The sequence below is a fragment of the Mya arenaria genome, chromosome 9 (assembly GCF_026914265.1).
Source record: "Mya arenaria isolate MELC-2E11 chromosome 9, ASM2691426v1".
Lineage (NCBI taxonomy): Eukaryota > Metazoa > Mollusca > Bivalvia > Myida > Myidae > Mya > Mya arenaria.
In genome coordinates, this window is record NC_069130.1 from 64,565,581 (window position 1) to 64,587,451 (window position 21,871).

Below are 21,871 nucleotides of genomic sequence, written 5' to 3' on the forward strand. Positions count from 1 at the left end.
ATGTGCACTCAAATGGCGGGGATGAAAGCACTATGTGCGGCAACATGGCATAGCTGAAAGCAATGTGTGCACCCAAAGGGCGGGGATGAAAGCAAGATGTGCGCCCAAAGGGCGGGGATGAAAGCACTACAAAGGGCGGGGATGAAAGCACTTTATGCGCAGAAAGGGTGTGGATAAAAGCACTATGTGCGCACAAAGGGCGGGGGTGAAATCACTATGTGCGCACAAAGGACGGGGTTTTATATAACTTATAAATAATTTTTCATCTGAATGAGCATCTGAACAACACAGCATAGGATATTCCAACCAACAAACTCTATTTCTGATTGAATTGGAGTGGATAAAGAATATCGTTTCTCTTATAAACCTGTTTTGATAAGCTGATACTAACGTTTTTGTTATATTACTGTTGAAGTGTAAGAAATAAATCATTTAAGGAAATCTATCTAGTTTCTTAAGATTTTTAACTTCCTGTGAATCGTATTATGAAACAAGATGGTTATTGAACGAGCCATGCAAACTACTGCTTATCTATTCAATAAGGCCGGGTTTATTCGTCACCGACTTTCTGAAGGCCATCGTATCTGACGTTAGAACTCGTTGAATAAATGTGTCCATATAAGTATACTGTTTAGATGTTAAGCGAAAATCCTCATGACGAAGTAAGTTAATAGTTTAATAGTGATTTTATTTTTAAAAAGTAAAGAAACACAGATAACGGATGTTTGTTTGAAGAAATGTACGTATGTCAGAACATAACTCTATAGTTTTACCGCACACTAAACCAGGGTTTTGTTAAAGCTGTAATGTAATTTAAACTATCTTGCCTCTTTGGTATCGCGCTTTATAGAAATTGCAAAATTGCGCTTCAGCTACAACAAATTAATCATTTGTTCGTCGGATTTACCGCACCTAAAATTCGAAAAACGCAAAAATAAAATATACGCCCGCACATTTTATTTGGCCGTGCGAAATATTGTTTTATTTACTTCTGAATTTCCCCCTTTTTCTGAATTTATGTGACTTAGAATTTAAACCTGCAACGCCGACTTCTCTTTTTTTGAAGTTATTTCCATGAACATTTTTCAGGACGCACCGTTGATATTCATTTCCCGTATTAATTTTGAGTTTTCATAATGAAAAAAAAAAACACTTTTAAGTGAATCAAAGGATTATAGTCTTCAGCAAACAACAGCAGTTTCACGGCGTCGAAGGGAATAATCATATATTAGTGTTTTAAGTAATTCATTGTTTTGTACTCAAAATAATAATAACTAAATCACATTTCTAATGCAAAACTTTATATTCAAATACACAGACACAGGACTTACAACCATTGTTTTCATGAGTTATTTTTTAAGTTCTAAAATGCATTTATTTGTATTCATATATTCATAAGTATTATAAACAGATAAACAAGTAGGACCTGTTTTAGAAGCAATCTATTTTTAAACATACAGTATTATGATAACATCAGTAAATTCAGAAAATAAAACCTTATATAAGTTAATAAATGACTGTTTTATATTTCTCAATTCTTTGTTCTTATCACACTTATTTTCTTTGATCGATTTTTAATAAAGTGGCCTGTTATTAAAGTGTCCTGTTTCTTACGGGCATTGAAGCTATGAAGGCTGTAATGGTAATTGTTATTCTTTTTCAAGGCACGGACCTTTACATCATAGGTTCGTGGTCGAGGCGAGGTCTTGAAACGGAAACATCTTTAATCCACCACATGCACTTAATATAATGACCAGTGCCGCATCTGCACAAGAGGTTCAAATCATTTAGTAACTTAGATTAGTAAGGAATGAATACTATTGTTGTTCTTTTTGGCCTTCGAATAATTGCACGTTACCTTGAGGAATGCTTTCTTTACAATAAATACATTTTTTATTTAATTTTTAATTTTCGCTTTGCGCTCGCCTCTGATTTGCCTTAAATTTAAAAAAAGTATTTTTTCGCTCGCTCGCTCCCATTTTTTTTTTTTGCTAAATCCGTAGAACAAATGATTAATTTGTTGTGACCTTAGTTATACATTAGAAATTATCTTGACAGTTTTCACTCATAAATACCTTAAAAATATAATAATAGTTTTATTCAAATACTAATAATAGTGTCGAGCAAGCAATACAAATGAATAAATGGCATACCTTAGACGTTAAATTGGAGATGTAAATAGCTGTATAAAAGCTAACATATATTACATAATGTATATTAGCCAAAATCAATATATAGACAACAACATTAATCCTTGAACAAAGTTATATGATGAGTTTATGTAAGAAGGAATGTTGAGGTTTAATATCAGTTTAACACAACGTGTTTGAAGCAAATGATCATGCATCTCCAATTATCCAATCCAATTTTACCCTCAAGTAAAAGAGCTTTCAAAAATTATGTTAACCTTGGCCAAACTATCATGACATTCCTTGGAATTGTCAAGCTGGCATAAGCACTCGACATCTTTCAATGATTGGAGATGAGATGAATCCTTCTGAATAAAAAATAAGTTCAAATCTGTATGATCTGTATTTCATTCAAGACAAATACAGTCAATGTTAACGCCTCGCCACGGTATTCTTGACCCCTTTTCCGACTTCTGGAACTGTTGCATTGTCTGTCTTCATTGTCAACAAAAACTCTTTAGCGTCTGCAGAAACTGCACGTCCTACAAGCACTTGAAATTATATAAAAGTTCAGCTTCATACGATCTGGCTTTTTAAAACAAAATCCTTCCCAAAACCATTGTATCCTCAAGAAAAAAACAAGCAGAGTTTTCCATGTCAAACCCATAAAAGTGAGGTACGTATTATGTTTGTCCTGTTCCCTAAACTTCATCATCAATCATTCACCAACGAGGAGGGGACATGTCATTCTCTGTAAAAATACGGCCCTGTTATTGATGCATATGACTCATAATCCACATATACTCGAGCCATTGAAAAAAGGACCATGACTGTGATAATGAATGATGAATTATTGATGAATTGACATTGACTTATTAACCATGCCATTGAGAAATTGATCATGACACATAAGCCATGTTGACCTTAGCCATTAAGGAATTGACCATGACTTCTCAGCCATATTGACTATAGCAGCTGACTTTAGGAATTGAATTTATTCATGAGCCATTGCTTGAAGTCATTGAGAAATTTATCATGACTAAAAAGACATGTAGATTGTAGCATTTAAGCGATTGGCCATGATTCATAAGTAATGTCGAGTGTAGCAAGTAAGCAATTTGCCATGACTCATACGTCATGGTGATTGTAGTCATTGAGAAATTGACTATGACATAAACTATTTTGATTGTAACACCCAGATCAAATAGTTCTCGCCTTGGTAAAATAACGGGGCGTTTTATGCTATGGTGTTTTTTCAACATAGATTGTCTGACATCTGATACAAGAAAAACAGTTTTCCTGAAATAATATTGTTCTTGTTTATCATATTTGATAACCAAGCTAGAGCATGTGAATCTTGATTTATGTTAACTTTTGTTTTGTTCTCATACAGGTATGGACAGCAGTAGATGCAAACTTTCTACACTGAACGCAATGATGTTATATTTATTCATCTTGAGTCTGATTTACCATGTAAGTAGTTTGATATTCTATTCACCTGCATAAACTCTTAGTTGCACATAGCTAACGATCAACTCCGAAGATCAGTGGCTGCTAAAGGTCTTTAAATGTGCTGAAGTATTTTACAGATCTGTACTGATATGCGATTTATTTGTATAGCATTTTAGTTGCTTGGAGGTCTTCAATGTTGAACATGAAACCTTTTTGTCAATCATTTTCATCTTGTTGATTTATAAATCAGTTATTGGAAACGTTTGAAATGTTCTCAAATGTTATTTAATCGAACATCTAGTTTAGGTTCTTTCCTCTGTAGAAGTATGTTCCATCATACGCCCAAAACATTTGTATTTGTTTTTCAATTCTAGGGAGTTCACACACAACGAGTGTTCAACGTTGACAACAAATGTGTTAGTATATGTGTGTCTCAGAATGATTTGGAGTTTAACGGAGAGTGCCCACAAACCTTCTGTGACCGTCAATGCGCAGACCAGCGCCTCGCCTCCCGAGTTGGTTACCCTGATGGAACCGAATACCACTGTGCACTCAACTATCATAACCGCACCGAGTACAGGCAAACTTGGGCTGTGGTACAAAATTGCTCAAAAGGTTTGTACGCCATTTTGAAAAAAAAACCTTTCAATAAAATATTTTGATTGCAGGTCATCCCAAAAAAAGTATGTTAGACGAACTTGAAAAACAACAACATGGTCTTTCTTCACTTTTACATGTTTTGCCCTGCGTATATGACGGCGGGAATAAGGAATAAAAAAAAACATAATTTTGAAACACCTGGTGAGATGGATTTTTGTAAGACCGTTTAAATGTCCTGAGCTTTTCCATTCCACTGAGTTCACACATCCGCCTTGCTCCATAGATTTAATTTAGAAATCATAATTTACAAATTGTTAAAATTCCCTTGATTGTCTGTTGTTCGCTTTCTTAGCCAAAGAATAAATAGGTGTATAATTTCAATACCGATTTGGTTGATTGCATGAATGAATGAAGGACAAATCGTAGCGGCATCACGGATAAACATACAATTTGCAAAATATTCTAAACCGAAGTTATTCAATATTCATGAAACATGCGCAGGTAAATTGTCTCTATTGGTATTTGAACCAAGTTGTATGAGATGGGTAAACCTGTTTGAAAAACCCTGTGAACAAAGTAAATCAATTGTCTGAAGAGACATTTTTGTTTTGCAATGGATTTACTTTTCGTCAGTCTACTTATTTCCAATGTTTGTTTTGCAGACGCCCAAGAACATTTAAGAAGAATGTTATAGTATATCGAACACTTGTGTAGTACATGGAGATCTTGTACGATATGAATTCGTGTCGTTACTTTATTTCAGTTCAATGTCATGATCATACCGAATTTACATATACAAAGTATTGCTTCATACAAAGGGATCATTTGTCACAGTGCCATGTGTAGCTTGTCTGTTTTCAAAATAGCTGGTTGTTTCTCATAAAAAATAGTGTCATAGTCTAGACATTGTTTTCGTTGACAGCGGCTTCATTATCGGCGGTGCTGAAGTGCTTAAACTATTTGAACGATAATTGGTACTCATGATTTAAACACATTTAAAGCAAGGCTCATGAATCTAGCTTTAATGGTTGTTGATATATGCCTCTTGAATTCATTGACATTATACACAGCTCAAATTTGTTACTTTGATAGGAGAGCAGCCGTACATCAGTTTTTTCAAAAACACCATGGAATTACCATCAAACAATGGGATCATAGTGTGTGACAAGTGTAACGACAGTTGGTACTACAACAGCGAAGAAAGTACTCCTTCAAACACATACCATACCTGTACATTAGAGAAAAAGAATCGATGCACTCCTGAGAACCATAAACTCAGTTGTGGAATTCCATGGGAGGATAGAACAAAGTCTGATGGATTTTGTAGATGTGATTATGAACATGGCTATGCCCCTATTGGTGGAGATGTACCATCGTGCTTTTACTCAAAGGAAGAGTGTGATATAAAGGAATGTCCCTCAGGAAACGAGTTGGTATCAAGTAAGCGTACTTACTAAAATAATAGTAGCGACAAATGTTTTCAAATGCACTTAAGTTTGAAGCACTAAAGATGTATTTCCGTTGGGTAAATACATTAAAGTTGCCTTTAAATAATATTTTTCCCTATTCTGTCTTTATAACGATGCAAATAATACAATGGTGGTAAACAGTTGTTGTTGTTGTTGTTAAATGATCTGTATTTCTTGCACAACAGACATGGAGTTCCAGTGAAAACTTTCGTCTGACACCCAATAACTGTAGTTTATTGACAGTAAAGTATTTCTTCACAAACATTTATAAAAAAAATGAAAGTAAAAAATCATCAAAATATTGATTTTAGAAGAGTTACTTCTTAAAAGACATCAGCATTGAATTAAAACTAGTACACGTTATGACGTCAGTAAACAATGACATGTACGCTATTTGATGAAATGTACAAAAATGCATTTTTCTATGTCATTGTCTTCACAAAAATATAATTTGAGGTGTGCAAGAAAAATATATCAACAAAGTGTTTACGGTCGGGATAAAAGGAAAACCGACCGGAGAGCACGTGCGTAAACAGGTAACAAGGCTTGCCAAGTTTACAAGAACACACGGGCCCTCGTGTAGCATTTTTGTATCCGGACCGGACACACATGATATATATTATTATTCTCCAAAACTGGAAATTTGTAACACTGAAAACGCAAAGGATCTTCTTCGTTAATGTTAGAACTGGCTGTATCCATAAATTTGTTTTATAACATAAACTTAACACTTAACAAGATTGTTATAGTAATCATTTATAAACTATTAATAGTGCTATTGATATTCACAGATTACAGTTGTGTTTCGGTCTGTCCACAAGGGTATTACCGTGACAACACCTCAAGACAATGCTTGCCAGTTAACAGGTATGTGTATAACAGGGATGGTGTAACTACAATGGTAGTTTATCCTTAACCTGAATTGATTTGGCATAACCTTCATACCTGAAATGTTATGTTCTGAACAATAACTTTATTTTATGTGGATGATAAGTTGATGATTTCTTTTATATTGATTGTCGTGATATTGTAGTAATATTTTATTGTCCTTCTGTTCCTTTTCCATTTGTGCCTCCTACAATATTAAACCTGACTGTTCAAACCCAAAGCGGGACAACCCATCGTCTACAAGAAGTTACAACTACAGGTATGTATAACTGCTGGCCACTAAATTCTACCCAAGTAAAACTGCATATTTGCCATGAAAATGTCTCCCTCGTGTATTCAAATTTGTTATGGAAGTCAATAGGGTCGAGAACGATGTTGTGTACAAACCATCAGGTGTTCACTATTTACCGAAGAGATCGTGTGTATAAGCCCCATAATTAGAACATCCCATTGGCTTCTCAAAAATAACACAATGGACCAGTTTCCTTAACAGTCTCAGGTTCTTACAATACTTAATACAGTTATACATTGGTTCTTTCGTATTTTTTATTTGAAACAAACTTCGTTCGTGATATTCCTTTATGAGGTCAATAAATATGCGGGATTAAACTAATTTTCCCATGTACTTTATTTATTTCAATTCCAGAAACAACGTCTGCACCCTCACTATTTGCCATAGTTATTGGAATCGTTTCCAGCACAGTATTCATTGTCCTTATATGTGTTGGTAAGAACACATAAGCTATTATAAATAGAACGAATAAAGAGGAAGTAATATTTTCCTCTTGATTTGAATTATTTTTTCCATTAACATGCATTGACTTTTATTGCTTACATAATATTTTTTTATAAGCAGGATATGCAACTAAAAAGATGTAAGTTATGGTAGATTGAGCCAAAATGGAGGCTGTTATTCGACAATTACCAGTGTGACGATTTTTACCATCATGATGGTCGTAAACTATTTTGTTTTAATTATCATTGCCTATAGTATCTTCAGAAAACATATTTTTGAAAGGGGGATAATTTGAATTACAAAAGTACTCTAATTATTTATTTAAATAGTTTGTTTTAAAGCCATTTTATAATGCTTTACATATTCGGTAACATTGCATTGGTATACATAGCAAAATTCGTAAGCCAGAATCTGCTTTGATTATGAATCATATATAGTTTGACCAGAAATTATTGAGATTTATGTTTTTATACATAAAACTAAACAAACAGCATAGCATCAATTTTTCGTTTATATCATGATACTGAACATATATTCACAATATAAAATCACCAGCTTTTAATATTTTGTCCGACTTCATGAGTAATACATGCTTCAATCTTCCTTGGCATATTCCCTATCAAAGAAGTTATCAAATCAGGGTCCATAGAGTCCCATAAACTGACTACCTCCTGCTTCATAGCATCTATGGTAGTTACGTTTTTCTGGTTGATATTGTTCTTCATTAATCCCCAAATGTTCTCAATAGGATTCAGATCAGAACTGTAGCTTGACCACTCCAGAACTGTGACATTTTACGCTAAATACCAGGATTTTGCATGTTTGGCAGTATGTTTTGGATCATTATCTTGTTGCAAAATCCATTCATGTCCATACAAAACCTGGGCTGTTGGCAGCAAATGTCCATGAAGAATGTCTGTATACCGCTCACTGGTAAGGTTACTCTCGAAGACTCACAGTGACGAAACTCCAAAGAGACATACCCCACACCACAAATGGAACTTGGGACTGTGTTTTGGTCGCTGGTAAAGTGAAGATTTGTCGTCTTTAGTCCTCATTTTCATACCATTTGGGTAGAGCCAGAAAGAGCTTTCATCAGAGAATATCACATTATTCCAGTTAATGTCTCCGTGACGCAAACACCAATCCAACCTCTTCTGTTTTTGCTCTGGCCTCATGAGTGGGTATGGCGTTGCATTTTATTTTCATAGCCTATGGAATGAACCTCTTTCCTCATGGTCTCTTTGGATACCGGCACAGTCCCCCTGTAAATCATTTCATCTCTGATCTTGGAAATACTCCATCTCCTGTTTTGGGATGTGACTAAACCCAAACTCCTCCGATCACCAACTGTCAAACTTCGAGGCCTACCTGCTTCTTTCTTATGCTCTATTCCCTGTCAGTTCTCATTATTTCTCAAAACCCTGTATACAGTAGATAGAGGAATGTCTGTAGTTTTTGAAATGGTGCTTGCAGTTGTAACCCCATCACTAAAGAGCTCATAAACAATCTTTCTTTTCTCAGATGCACTCATTTTAACATTCAACTTTCAAGGTCGTCTGCTCAAATGTAAACAAAGGTAGATCCCTCTAACAGACTACTGGAAAATTTAAGAAAAGAGTTACGTCCCCTTATATTTAAAGAAGTTAATTGATGTTGAGCACAAAACCAATATGTTGCCACATCAAAGTTGTTAATATAATTCTCAATAATTTCTGGTCAAGCTATATCTTATTTTTAACCAATCAAATTGCAGATCATTACCAATCAAATTGCTTGCTTTTTAACTATACAAAACGCATTGAGTCGTCCAACAATGTGTGTGTGTTTGTGTGTGCTTCTCCTCGGCGTAAATATGATCAGGTTTTGGGTAACTATGTCACTCTGAATAAATAAATAAACGGTAAAAAGCCACAAGGAAATACGTTTTACGAAACTTCTTTAATTTTTGATTTGTGATTATTTATTTGAAGCACAATCAAATTCATCGGCATTCAATCAAATGGTTAAGAAATAATATATATATCTTCTTTTTGTGAGTTCTGGCATAAACTGTTCTCAGTCTACATCCACTCGGTACACATACATGTAACGCAAGTTTTGCACTTAACTTTTCAATTTCTTTACATGTTGCTTTTAAATAGTTATTATTTCAGGCGGCACTGCCCTATGGATTCGAATGAGGACCAAAACAGGTACGTCAAATCATATTTTACACAAGAAGCACTAATCATGTTATGCAACTAAAGCCATAACCTATTAACAGTGAAAAGGTTAGAAAATACTTCTGCGTGCTGATAAAACAACCTTTAAGTTAAAAGTAAGAAACATAATATCATAGGAAATATCTTTATTTATAAATACCAAACAAATTGTTGCTTTTGTTCGTCCTATACGGGAATAAGCTGGCCGTAGATTGCGTCTACTGTTTATTCGTTTAAAAGGACTTTTTCTTTTTATTGCCGATAAAATGATGGCCCTGATTGATTTTGGTTCAGCTAATGAGAACTAGAAACGCTTGTTATTCATTGCTAATAAGTATATGGCGCGTGCGGGCCGGTTCTTGTACCTGTTTTGAGCGGGATCTGATATCCGTTTCCCAAAATACATATATAGTAAAACAGGATCTTATTCTCTAAAATCAAAAGACTCAGACCCTTTATATTTGATATAAATACCCTGATGTATGAATGAATTGTGACTCAGTATTTGGATTTTATTCATATAAGTATACATTTTTATGGGAAATGAATGAGCATGTGTGTAAAATATCATGATAGTGGATTGTCATAATTCCTTTTTAATTTATTTTATATAAAACATATTGTTTTGACACCGTTCAATGCATTTGTATATAATTAAAGAAACAGGAATACTTTTAATATAATGAGGACTACAAGGACAAGCCCATTAGTTGAACATTCGAAAATAAGTATTGTTTAGCTTCACAAGGCTAGGACCAAAACAGCAATGAATTAGAGACACAAACATGTTCACACCACTGTTAAATAATACATTTAGTTTTTGTTTTATTTCTCACATTTACATGAAATGACATGTACCTGAAAAACTGTAATTATGTGATGTCTTCTAACATAGGGTATTTATACACGCCTGGTTCAGTCACACATGGCATTCCAGAGAGTATGTATGTGGATTGCTTCAATTTACTTCAATTTAAGCACACTAATGCATAAATTGATTGAATTAAATAACGTTCCGCAACGTTGCCTTAGACGCACATTTGAAATATACCGAACTACACAAATGCTGTTGTCGAAATATTAAATACTTGCCGTAGCGTATTTATAAGGAAAACAAGAACTGCAATGTGTATCTATGCTTGCACACGTGATCTATAATAACATTATACGTCTCTGGCAATTTTGTAATACATAGATGAAGTGTCTTTACTAAAACTATATATATCATAGTGTATTATTGAATAATATCATCCTTTATTATTTATTAAACAAATTGGCAAAAGAAGTAATTTCTATGTACATAACTCGCCTATAGTAGTTTTATAAAAATCAAAAATGAACAAATACCGAAGAGGAAAAATACCACAATCTACATATCACAGGATTACTACTGCGCTGTTTTGCCCGTGCGTTTTCTACTGATGATGGTATTCAATTCAATGACGTCAGCACACGTCTACGGTTGTTGCTTCTTTGTCCAATATTCATCATATCCGAAGTGTATTAATGAGAGTGTTGTGTTTTTCCGAAGTAGTTATGCCGATATGTCATATTTATTGATAAGTAAACATGTTTAATGCCGTTACATATTAAAACCGATAATATACAGTTTATTGCATTCACCTGTCTATTAAAGGTTTTGAGCAAAAAGAAAAATGTACAAATATTACCCAATTAAGGATAATGTATACTTCGCTTATTGGGGAAATGCAACATTGATCTAATATGGGTGTTATATTATATAATTGTATGTACTATATACTGTTTGTAATTAATTTCTTTAATTTTGTTCAAAATGTGTTCTATTTTGAAATTGATAAACGGTTTACCTCATTGATAACTCATCTTGATCTTGAGATTAAATTCTCTGCTCTTTGCATAAAAGTGTTTTAAATTATAACAAATAGCGGTATTCCGACGCTGTACGATAGCGGTAATCAGAAGCCGAAAATTTGTACTGTGTACCTGTAGCGGTAGGTCCCCGGTAGTCCAGTTGATAGCTCTTCCAAATGTCTTGTATATAGAATTTTAAGAACAATCATTGTTTTGAAGATTATCTTGACTTGTTACCTAGTAACCTTAGTAAAATACTTTGTAAATTTAGGACCACAAATCATTCTTTACCAATTGAATAAGGCAGGCATTATGAACATTGAGAGAAACCAAAGATTATGTCAGTTATGTACTAAGAATGTTATTGGTGATGAATTTCACTACTTACTTGAATATAACCATTTTTCAATCATACTTTAAAACTTATTTTTCCTTATTACATTCGTCACCCAAACTCTAAATTAGATGAACTTATTAACTTTAACAATAGATCTAAATTATTTAAGCTGACCTAATTCTGTAAAATCATCTTACTGGAATTCACATGACTCACTCTGTTGATAATAACAATATGTAGCCTCTCACAGTGGACCTTTACTAAGAATGCTTAAATTATGTCCGTGATCTCAAAAAAAATTTCACACAGATATAGTGAAGTACTTGATACTTCTTTTGTGAAAACGCAAGGTCAAGACACTTAATATTCGGTATGCATCCTTACGTAGTGATCAGTTACCAAGGTCATATTCCTGCTCTCAAAAGTTGCCCCGCCACTACAAAGTAAAACATTTGATTAAGCCATTCATATGTTAGTTACCGCACAACCTTCAAGAAAAGTGGACTGGACGTGCTACTGACTAAAAGAGGAAACACAGCGTGCCATTTCCTCCATTCCAAAATGTGTGCCCAGTTTATACATGACCAGAGTCAAATTCGTAACGACCCAAGTTTCAACTATGATGCTCCGAAGAGAACGACCACAGATGTGGTGAATGAGAAGAAAATCTTTATTTCTACAAGAAAAAACACTGTTGAAATCACTCATTAGAAAATTGTAGAGTATTTAAATATAAATCTTTCCAAGAGAAAAGTAACGTGCTAAAAGATTATAAGTGTTTTAAGTGTCTGAGAAGCATATGGCTCGTGATTGCCAGAGCCAAATAAGGTGTAGTATTTGTTCAAGAAGATATGATTGTGGGGCTATGCATATAGCAGTGTCATAAAGCATCAATAGGGCTACAGATCCGCACGGATCAGCCAACCATCACGGTTGTTAGTTCTTGTACAGAGATTTGTGAAAATGACTCTGGAAAATCATCTGCTAAAATTGTTTTAGTAAATATGTTCACTGTTGATAATACTATCAATGTCATAAAATGTAATGCTAATAAAGATGAACAGAGCAATAGGTCTTTGGTTAAAGCAGAACTATATTCTTTGTTAGGTATCAGAAGTAAAAGTTATGAATATATACTTGAATCATGTGGAGGTACTTTCATGACCTTAGGTCGTCGGGCTGACCAAAATACCAAGTGATGAGACTGAGATTTGTACACCATAGCATGCACGTAACCATAAACATTTGTGTACTATTGCTAATTGAATACCTGAATTTGACCAGAACGCTAACATTCTCTTGCTAATAAGTAGAGACGTAACTGAGGCTCATCATGTAATTGATCAAGTTGTTGGTCCTCCAGTGGCACCATTTGCACAATGTGTGGGTCTGGGATGGGTTGTAATTAGGAAGTTGTGCGTAGGACAAATTCATGGCCAAGATATTGCCAATGCTAACAAGACTTACATTCTTAATGATGGCCGAACTTCCCTGTTTAAGCCATGTGATTGTTGCTCGGCTTCTGTCTAAGTTCTCATCTTTGTCAAAACTCCAAATGATGACAGGGTATCTACGTCAGTTGGGAATAGAGAGTTTCTTCGTGTTATGGATAGTCTGTTTCAGAAATGTTATGATGGCAGTTGGGTTGCACCCCTTTCTTTGAGCCCTTTGCGTCCACGGCTACCTCATAACAGGGCGCAAGCACTCAAAGGAGCAAATACTCTTTCCAAGAGCCTTGAGAAAAATTCTATAAATTAAGAACATTTTTTGATTTCATGGGCATGTTACTCAGCAATGGTCTTGCAGAAGAAAGAGCACCAGTTTTGAGTCCCGCTGAAGAATGTTGGTATTTGCGTATTTTTAACCATCCGAGAAAAGATGGTCAGGTTCGAGTTGTGTTTGACCCCTTGGTAGTGTTTGAAGGTTTGTATAAAGGGGGCTGTACTCGTTTGATTAAATGGCGAAAAAAATAAATGTCGAAAACTAACATAAACTTGGTATCGATGTGTCCAAAGTATTGATACTTACTATCTGAAGTACCACATGGTTTAGAATTAATTTATTTTTTTTGCAGTTTTTTCGTATTTTTTCATTACAAAGATTACTAGGTATGTCTTTCTATTAAATTCGTTCCTTATGTGTGATTGGCCGGTCGATGTTATCACGTGATAATACCAAGTTAGGTATATAGCTTAAATATTCCCACCATCCATTTCGTGTGAGCCTTCTTAGCACGGTGGATACAACACTGGACTGCAATTTTGGCGACACCGGTCTCAGACTTGATTTGATTTTATATTTTGTTAGTTTTTTTTATAATTATGACATCAAAGAGTAAAACATTAAAAAAATAACTGTCCTGAGATTCGGTACAGAAATATACTTTTTTGGTGCCAATCTGGTGTACAGTTCATTTAAACTGAGTTCTTTTGCAAGGTCCTGACTTTGTTAACAGCTTGCAAAAGGTGTTGATGCGTTTCAGAAAGGAAAATGTTACTGTGAATTGGATATTGAACAAATGTTCTACTCTTTCAATATTCATGAGAAAGACAGAAATCTGCTGCGGTTTCTATTGTTCAAAGATAACAACCCTTTAAACCCCTTAGTTGAGTATCGCATGTGTAAGAATGTTTTCGGAAACAGTCCTTCCCCTGCTATTGTGACATACGGTCACCGCAAGTCAGTGTAGAAATCTGATCAAGATGTTCAAAGCTTTGTGTCTGACGTCAAAGTCAACGGTAGAGGGCGCTGTAGATTTACTCTTGAGATATTTGAGTAGGTTACGCCTTCACAAGATTGCTTTCAATGTTCCTGAAGTCATGAAAAGTTTTCCACTATCTAGGAGTTACTTTGATGGTTCACTTAGCCAGATGGAAAGAGTAGAATTGCATCTATTTTCATAGGCATATGCGGTGCTGTTTAAGCCGTTGAAATCTCCAATGTGTATCAGACAATTTAGGAGTACAAACTTCTTCGGCCCTTGGGAAATTGTTACAAGGCGAAACCAGAGGGGGATAAGCAGCATCAAAACGTTAGACTGTACTGTTTACATGTTGAACTAGCTGTTCACATAGAAGTCATTGAAGATAAATATTCTTCTACATTTACTAATACCCTGGGGAGATTTGTACCTGTACGTGGTAAAGTGAAAGTTTTCCGTTCTGAAAGGGGCACTTGCTTGGTGGTGCTATTGATAAAATTCAAGCAGATGCGATAAGTGTTGAAGATGAGCCTTCTCAGAGCTTTTTGCGAAAGTCGGACACAATTTGGATGGAGGGACAACCCCCCTCTTGGCACTATTGCCAATAAGGACTTGCATCGGGCTGGATGGAAACAAGTTCAGTATTTGGCTAGTCAGTGTTGGCTTCGATAGAGGCGAGAATATCTGCAAACATTACAGGAAAGGTGCAAGTGGGGTCAGCAGCAAACTCAGTTGAAAATTGGTGATGTTGTTAAGTAAAAAGATGTTGAGGCTGCTCGCCACTGTTGGCCTATGGGTAGAGTCACGCGGGTGTTCCAAAGTGTGGATGGGAGAATTCACAAGGTCGAAGATATTGTTATTAGGGAAGGCAACAAGGTATTTTATACCAGACCAGTTGTTGATATGGTGCAGTTGGTAGGAAACTAATGTTTCTGTATTTCCTAAGGATTTAGATAGTCTTATCTAATTTACAAACTGTCAGGTTTGTTTTTGTTTTGCAACATTTTTAGACTATGATTGTCATTGTGAATACTGAATTAAGAAATGCTTTAAGATGTTTAAGATATATTGGATAAAATACTGGCAGTCTTAAGTTAATTTTAATGTTTCAACGTTAGTTTACATATATATTATTCTTAATGTTTCTGTAAGAGCCGAACAGTCGAGTCCTTTTTGAAGTAAATATATTCAACTGCATTAAAGAATGTCTTAGTCATCATTATTCATTTTGACTGTCGTATTTTGATAAGATTATAATCTTGCCTGTTAACGTTTATTGGAACATTTTGTAAATTTTACTCCCATTCCTGAAGGGCGTACAATGCAGAAAATGTTAGAACAGGTGGGAAGTATGCTGATTCTTTTAATTTAAATTAATTGTGTGTAACATTGGCTTTTCGGCGCATTTTTTTTTTGAGTTTCTGGTAAAATCATACCACGAGGCTTTCATTTTCTTTCTACCGAAAATTTTAGTCCGATTTGAACTTAGATGCTCGGAAGTTCACAAAAATGTATGTATTTTAAACTGACTGTTGTTATAAATGTCTTGCTTCAATTGTCTTGATATATTTACAATCGTTATTTTCCGTCAAGCGCATTCGTACTTAAAACTTTCGTATCGTTAGAAAAATGTCTATGTGTTAGATTTAATCTCGTGAGTGATATGGATTGAAACTAAGACGTTATATCTTCATTGCGATGTTAAGTATATATTTTCCTTGATAATTCTAGAAAGTTCAACTTGCAGACCTCTTTTTATACTGCTATGAAAGTGAATATATGTTAAAATTAACATAGTCTGGAGATCGAGCTCTTGTTGATAAATTCAATAGCACTTTTAGATATATTGATGATATTCTAAGTAAAGATAATCCTGTGTTTACAGATAACATTCATTCGATATACCCTTCACAATTGCAACTTAATAAATCTAATACATCCGTTTTAAAAGCATCCTATTTAGATCTGCAACTAGAAGTAAAGGAAGATATATTGAGCGTCAATCTTTATGATAAACGTGATGATTTTAATTTTAAAATAATTAATTACCCTTCTTTAGATGGTGATGTTTCTATTTCACAATTATATGGTGTTTTTATTGCACAGTTGATATGATTTGCTAGAATATGTACAGATGTAAAACAAATCAGCTCTCGCAGTAAACTTATGACGCAAAAACTTCTTAAACAGGGTTTCAGATATTTTAAATTAAGGAAAACTTTCTCAAAATGTGTTAATGGTCAGTATAATCTCATATCAAAGTACAGTAGTAGTCTTCAATCGCTCATTGCTGATATTATTGCTCATCCCGATTTTTATGGTGATGTTTTAAAGAAAATTCGTAAAATTAAAATGTTTCCAGCAGGTAGTTGGGCAGATAGACTTAATGAATTACTTGGACTTTATTTAAACCGTGGATATAAAGGCAATATTTTGAAGAGCACTTGCCTTCTAGTTGCCTCGAAGATGAATACCTGAAACAAAATATTGGGTTGAATATAGCATCCTTTCATAACTAAACTTTCAGTGCTTTGATTTTTTTATGAAGATTTTGCTAATTCATGTTATCTTTAAAACCGTATTTGGCGAACACGTTTTGGCTGACTACGATTGTTTTGGCATGTGACTTCATTTTCTTCAAATATTTTACATTTACAAATCATTTGGAAGAAGAGATTAGCAAGTACAAGTCGCTTTTTTAATAATGTTTTTCTTTAATTTTTCCTAGTTTTAGTACAATGATGTTTTTTATTATGAAACTCTATGATTACACAGTTTTAAACCTTTAATTTAAGGCAGACTGTGTGGAATGTTTTTAGTTTGTAACGATGACTGCATCGTTTCTTTGAAAAGAGTTTGCATTAGGTGCTCTGAATTGATTCCCTCCGTCTGCAGGGGTTTACCTTTACGTTTATTATTATTTGTTTAATTGATAAGTTTCCTCAAGGTAAGGCCACACCAAATTGATATTTCGTTCCGCGGATTTACCGCTCCTATTTTTTTGAAAATGTAAAAAAAAATATTTTTATTTTTTTTGTGCGCGCGCATCTCCATTTTAATCGCCAAGCAGATTTTTTTCAGGTAATAATTTATTAGAAGGCTAAAAATAATCAAGTATAATTTTTCTACGCTAGTTTTCTTGTTTTTGTAAAGGGAAGTTACCGATGCGTAGTGTTTTTATACTGTATATCGATCGGTTTAGCATGGGTTCAATAAATTCAATCAAAATGGCCGCTTCCGGTATAAACAATGTGGCTCGAAGTTTGGAAATTAAATCTTATTTTTGACAATAAATATGTTTTGAGCATGCTTGAAGTCATTGTTGATCGTCTCATACACTAAAGGATCATTATTTAAAGCAATCATTACGCAATAAAGCATGTGTATCTGAGACTGATGATTATATTGCGTAATTAGTGACTCGATTTGAATGGAAATCGGAATGATCAACTTAGTACTATTTTATTCAAGTCATAATACAAGGGACCAACATTTTACCTCGTTACGACGATGCTGAAGATGTCACAGGTCAACTTAACTGAAACATGAGTCATTGTTTGGTCCAAATTGATGTATCAAGCTCATTTTTGATCAAATTCTGACAAAGCAACAGTTTTGAACAAACATCTTTTCACAAATAGCGATATAAACACTGGTCTGGATATACCTCAATATAAGTAAGCCTAAGTTTATCACCTTATATTTTGTTTTTATTTGCAACATAATCCGGGATTGTAATGCACTTGTCAATTGTAACCACTGCCCCGCCCGACCCTCACCCTTGTTTCCGTGGTATACCGGGTACAGCAGAGGCAATGGGCTGTGTTTTTACCTTTAAGGTGGCCCCGCAGTGCCTAGTGAATGTGGTTTTGTCTTCATATTGAAAATAGTCGGGAATGGGCCTCACATAGGTATTCGGGGTTGGGGGGCCATTTGGCAGGGATTTTACCAGCAGTGTGTCCCTGCAGGTCGGGTATTTTACCCGGGTTTTGAGAGACCGGAAGTCAAAGTCCCCGCTATCCCGGACTTAGGGGGGGGGGGGGCATATACAATTGGCTGGTGCATAAAAACATCTAAATAACCAAAAAAGGTACTCTGAAAAATACTCTTTGTTCTTTTTGTTTTAATAAGCACATGTCATTGCATTTCCTGTGATAATAAAAACAAAATTTAGTCTGTTATATGGAGTCTGATGTTTGATGATGCGAGTGTGTAAGTGATCATTTTTTACAAATCCAAAATCAATCCTAAGTTATGTCTAAATACAGTTGCATATTATGTTAAACTGATTAAGGTAGATTTATATAAGTCGTTTCAAACTTTTTACTAAAAGCAGGGTTATTTATTATTATGAATGATCGTCATATTAAAGTACGTTTTAATTATATAAGAAATTAGAAATATCCATATAATGTTTGTACTAAACACGGATGAATAAATAGTATGTATTCCAACATTTTCCCAATGTCCATTAGAGGTTCAGTTCAAGATGGCATTAAAATGGGTTTAAGGGCAATTATTTGATCAATCTTTCTCATTTATATTGAATATAAGGAAAAATATATTTTTCGCTCTTCGCTCGCTTCGGTTTTTATGAAAACTGACATTTTTTTTTTCGCTCGCTCGCTCCAATTTTTTTTGGCAAAAATCCGAGGAACTAAACATTAATTTGGTGTGGCCTAATGCATACTTTGATAAGATTTACCTTTTGCGTTTTATCTTTATTAAGGATCGTTGGGATAAGAGTGAGGTTTGTGCACATAAACTGGTTTAAACCCCCAGTAAATTAACATTTTACTGACCGTTCCAAGGCGGTACCTAACAATTCTTGATTAACATACCAATTATATATATATATATATATATATATATATATATATATATATATATATACATATATATATATATACATATATATATATATATATATATATATATATATATATATATATATATATATATATATATATAGTATGTATGCACTGTGCTGTTTGTAGAGTTTTGTACTGTTCTTCTATGTTTCTTGTTTATGAATTTGTATTCTATGTCTTTGGCGTTTGCCCAGTGCCACTTAACCGTAAACGTTTTGCTACTGAGCTTGTTTCTGTAGCTTTTTGCATAAATATTAAAGGCAAAACTATATGTAATTTTGTGTTGACATTCTAGTGATACAGTCTATTTGTATATTTACCGTTTTTACCACACACAAACGTATGTACATGTGTACAACAAGATTGTAATAAACGAAGTTAATCCACCTCTCGTTCTATATTTTCCACCTTGAGGAAAGTTTATTACTTGCTGCGAGTTTATTTAGCAAATATGAGTCAGAATATAGACCATCATCACACTGGCTATTCTCAAGTCCACTTTGTGTCAAATAAAAAAAAATTCATCCTGATATCTGCCAAATACAGACTGCATCAAGCCAATCGAGTGCCAGGTGATCAATAAAGTTGCTATATCCAGGACCATATAGGTACTATACGAGCAAAATTCGTACCAGTACCAGTGTACAGTGGAGCATATCAATAGGTAAAAACTCAAAATGTCAATAATTAAGTCGGTTAAATTCTCAGTGTCAAATAGACCACATTTTGGCAACCATAAAGCCCATTTAGAGCCGAACAAACCCATGTACAACTCTGTATAAACTTACACAGTACACATAAGACAACTGTAAGGCAACTATGAAGCCAATTTAGATCAAAGCAAACCCATGTTCAGCACGGAATGAGCCTGCTAAATGTTAAATAGACCCCATTTTGGAAACCATAAAGCTCATTTAGATCCAAACAAACCCGTTTGAAGCATACACAGTGCAAGATCACATTTTGGGAACCATTATGCCCATTTAGATAAAAACACAACGCATGTGCAGCTCTATGTAAGCCTAATCAGTGTCAAATAGACCATATTCAGACACCATAAAGCCCATCAGAACCAATCCTTGTGATAAGCAGCTCTCATTCGACCTACTCAGTGTAATAAAGAAACTAATTTAGAAACCATTAAGCCCATTTAGAGTCAATCAAACTAATGTGCTGCTCTAAAAAAGCTTACCCAGTACCCATTAGACCATATTTGGCAAATACAAAAACAACAACATTTTAGATCAAAACAAACGCATGTGCAGCCCTGAGTGAGCATAAAGTGTCAAATAGACCCCACTTTGGAAACCACGAAGCCCATATATTAGATCCAAACAAATATATTACAAGCTCTAAGTAAGAATACACAGTGCCCATCGGACCACATTTTGGAAACGTTTAGCCCATTAAGATCAAAATCAAACCCATGTGCATCTATATAAGCCTTCTCAGTGTCAATTTGACCACAGCTTGGAAAACATACAGCCCAGTGAGGTAAAAACAAACCCATGTGCCACTCTTTGTAAACCTATTGCAGTTCCTGTCACTTTATCTATTTCAAACAGACGCAGACAGCTCTACGACGAATACAACTCACAGTGGACGTACAAATGACGCGCTAGAGGACTTTGATCTGGTTACATTTGAAACGATTCATCGCAAAGAGAAAACCGATCCGGCCAAAACAAATATTGGTATGTAACCATACTTGTAACATTTAAATACAGTGCATTTTGTATAATGAATTAATTCAGCTTTATTACTTTTCCCAAACAAGTTTAATACATGTATATTGTGTATCATGTGACAAAGACCGTACATTTTTTATAACATGACACATGTTTCGTAAAAAAGAAGATATCCACTATTTATTAGATGCCTTAAGATTCCTTTCCCAAGAAAATACAGCGAGTTGTTATAATATTATTTAACGCACCAGTGTTACCTTTTTAGGAACGTTATGTATTTTCTATAAAAACTATTAAGACATATTTCAACTACTGATTTGTGTTTCTTTTTAAGACAAAATGCACTTACTAAATCATGCTATTGATTTATGGCGTAATTTCCGGAAAATTTCGTATAAAAGCTAACTGCAATTTCATTGATAAAAGCTGCGATAAGACATTAAATTATAAAGTAAGACATATAATTGAAAATATGATACGATAGAGAGTTTTCTGACCGCCTTTATCACGTCTCATTCGATATAGCATACATCCGTCTCGATTGCTACGCGGTCTCGAAGGATACGTGATAAAAAAAAAAAAACTCGAGGTGGAACAGGACGTAAGAGAGATGTTTCATCATAATTCATTACATATTACACTAGCATAGATATCATGTAGGAACTTTACGTAACCCAACAATTGCAAGACTTACACGATTACCCGTCAGCCAATCAAATCGCTGGAATTTTATTCGGAACTCTTCTGAGTTGTCTTTTTCTGGCAAAAGGCGTGTTTACTAGATAGTACAAAGTCTAAAACGTTTAACTCCTCACAACTTTAGTTATATCTGTCGATTTTAATTCAGAACAAACGACTTATATGGAGATGATTCCATTACACCTCATGTACTGAACAAAGAGTTTTCAAATTTTCTTTTCTCTGATGCTGAATATGCTGTACATTTTACCTAGAACATTTAAA

The 21,871-nt window shown here is 34.4% G+C and overlaps 1 protein-coding gene across 1 annotated transcript in view; it reads left to right on the forward strand.

The window, feature by feature from the left end:
* The window catches only part of LOC128246279 (uncharacterized), a 94,684-nt gene that overhangs the window by 20,836 nt on the left and 51,977 nt on the right, over positions 1–21,871 (forward strand). The window contains exons 2-8 of the mRNA XM_052964472.1: positions 3,956–4,196; positions 5,274–5,621; positions 6,442–6,517; positions 6,760–6,797; positions 7,185–7,265; positions 9,431–9,469; positions 20,786–20,914. Coding sequence (XP_052820432.1) covers positions 3,956–4,196; positions 5,274–5,621; positions 6,442–6,517; positions 6,760–6,797; positions 7,185–7,265; positions 9,431–9,469; positions 20,786–20,914 — 952 coding nt within the window. The remainder of the gene's footprint in view (positions 1–3,955; positions 4,197–5,273; positions 5,622–6,441; positions 6,518–6,759; positions 6,798–7,184; positions 7,266–9,430; positions 9,470–20,785; positions 20,915–21,871) is intronic.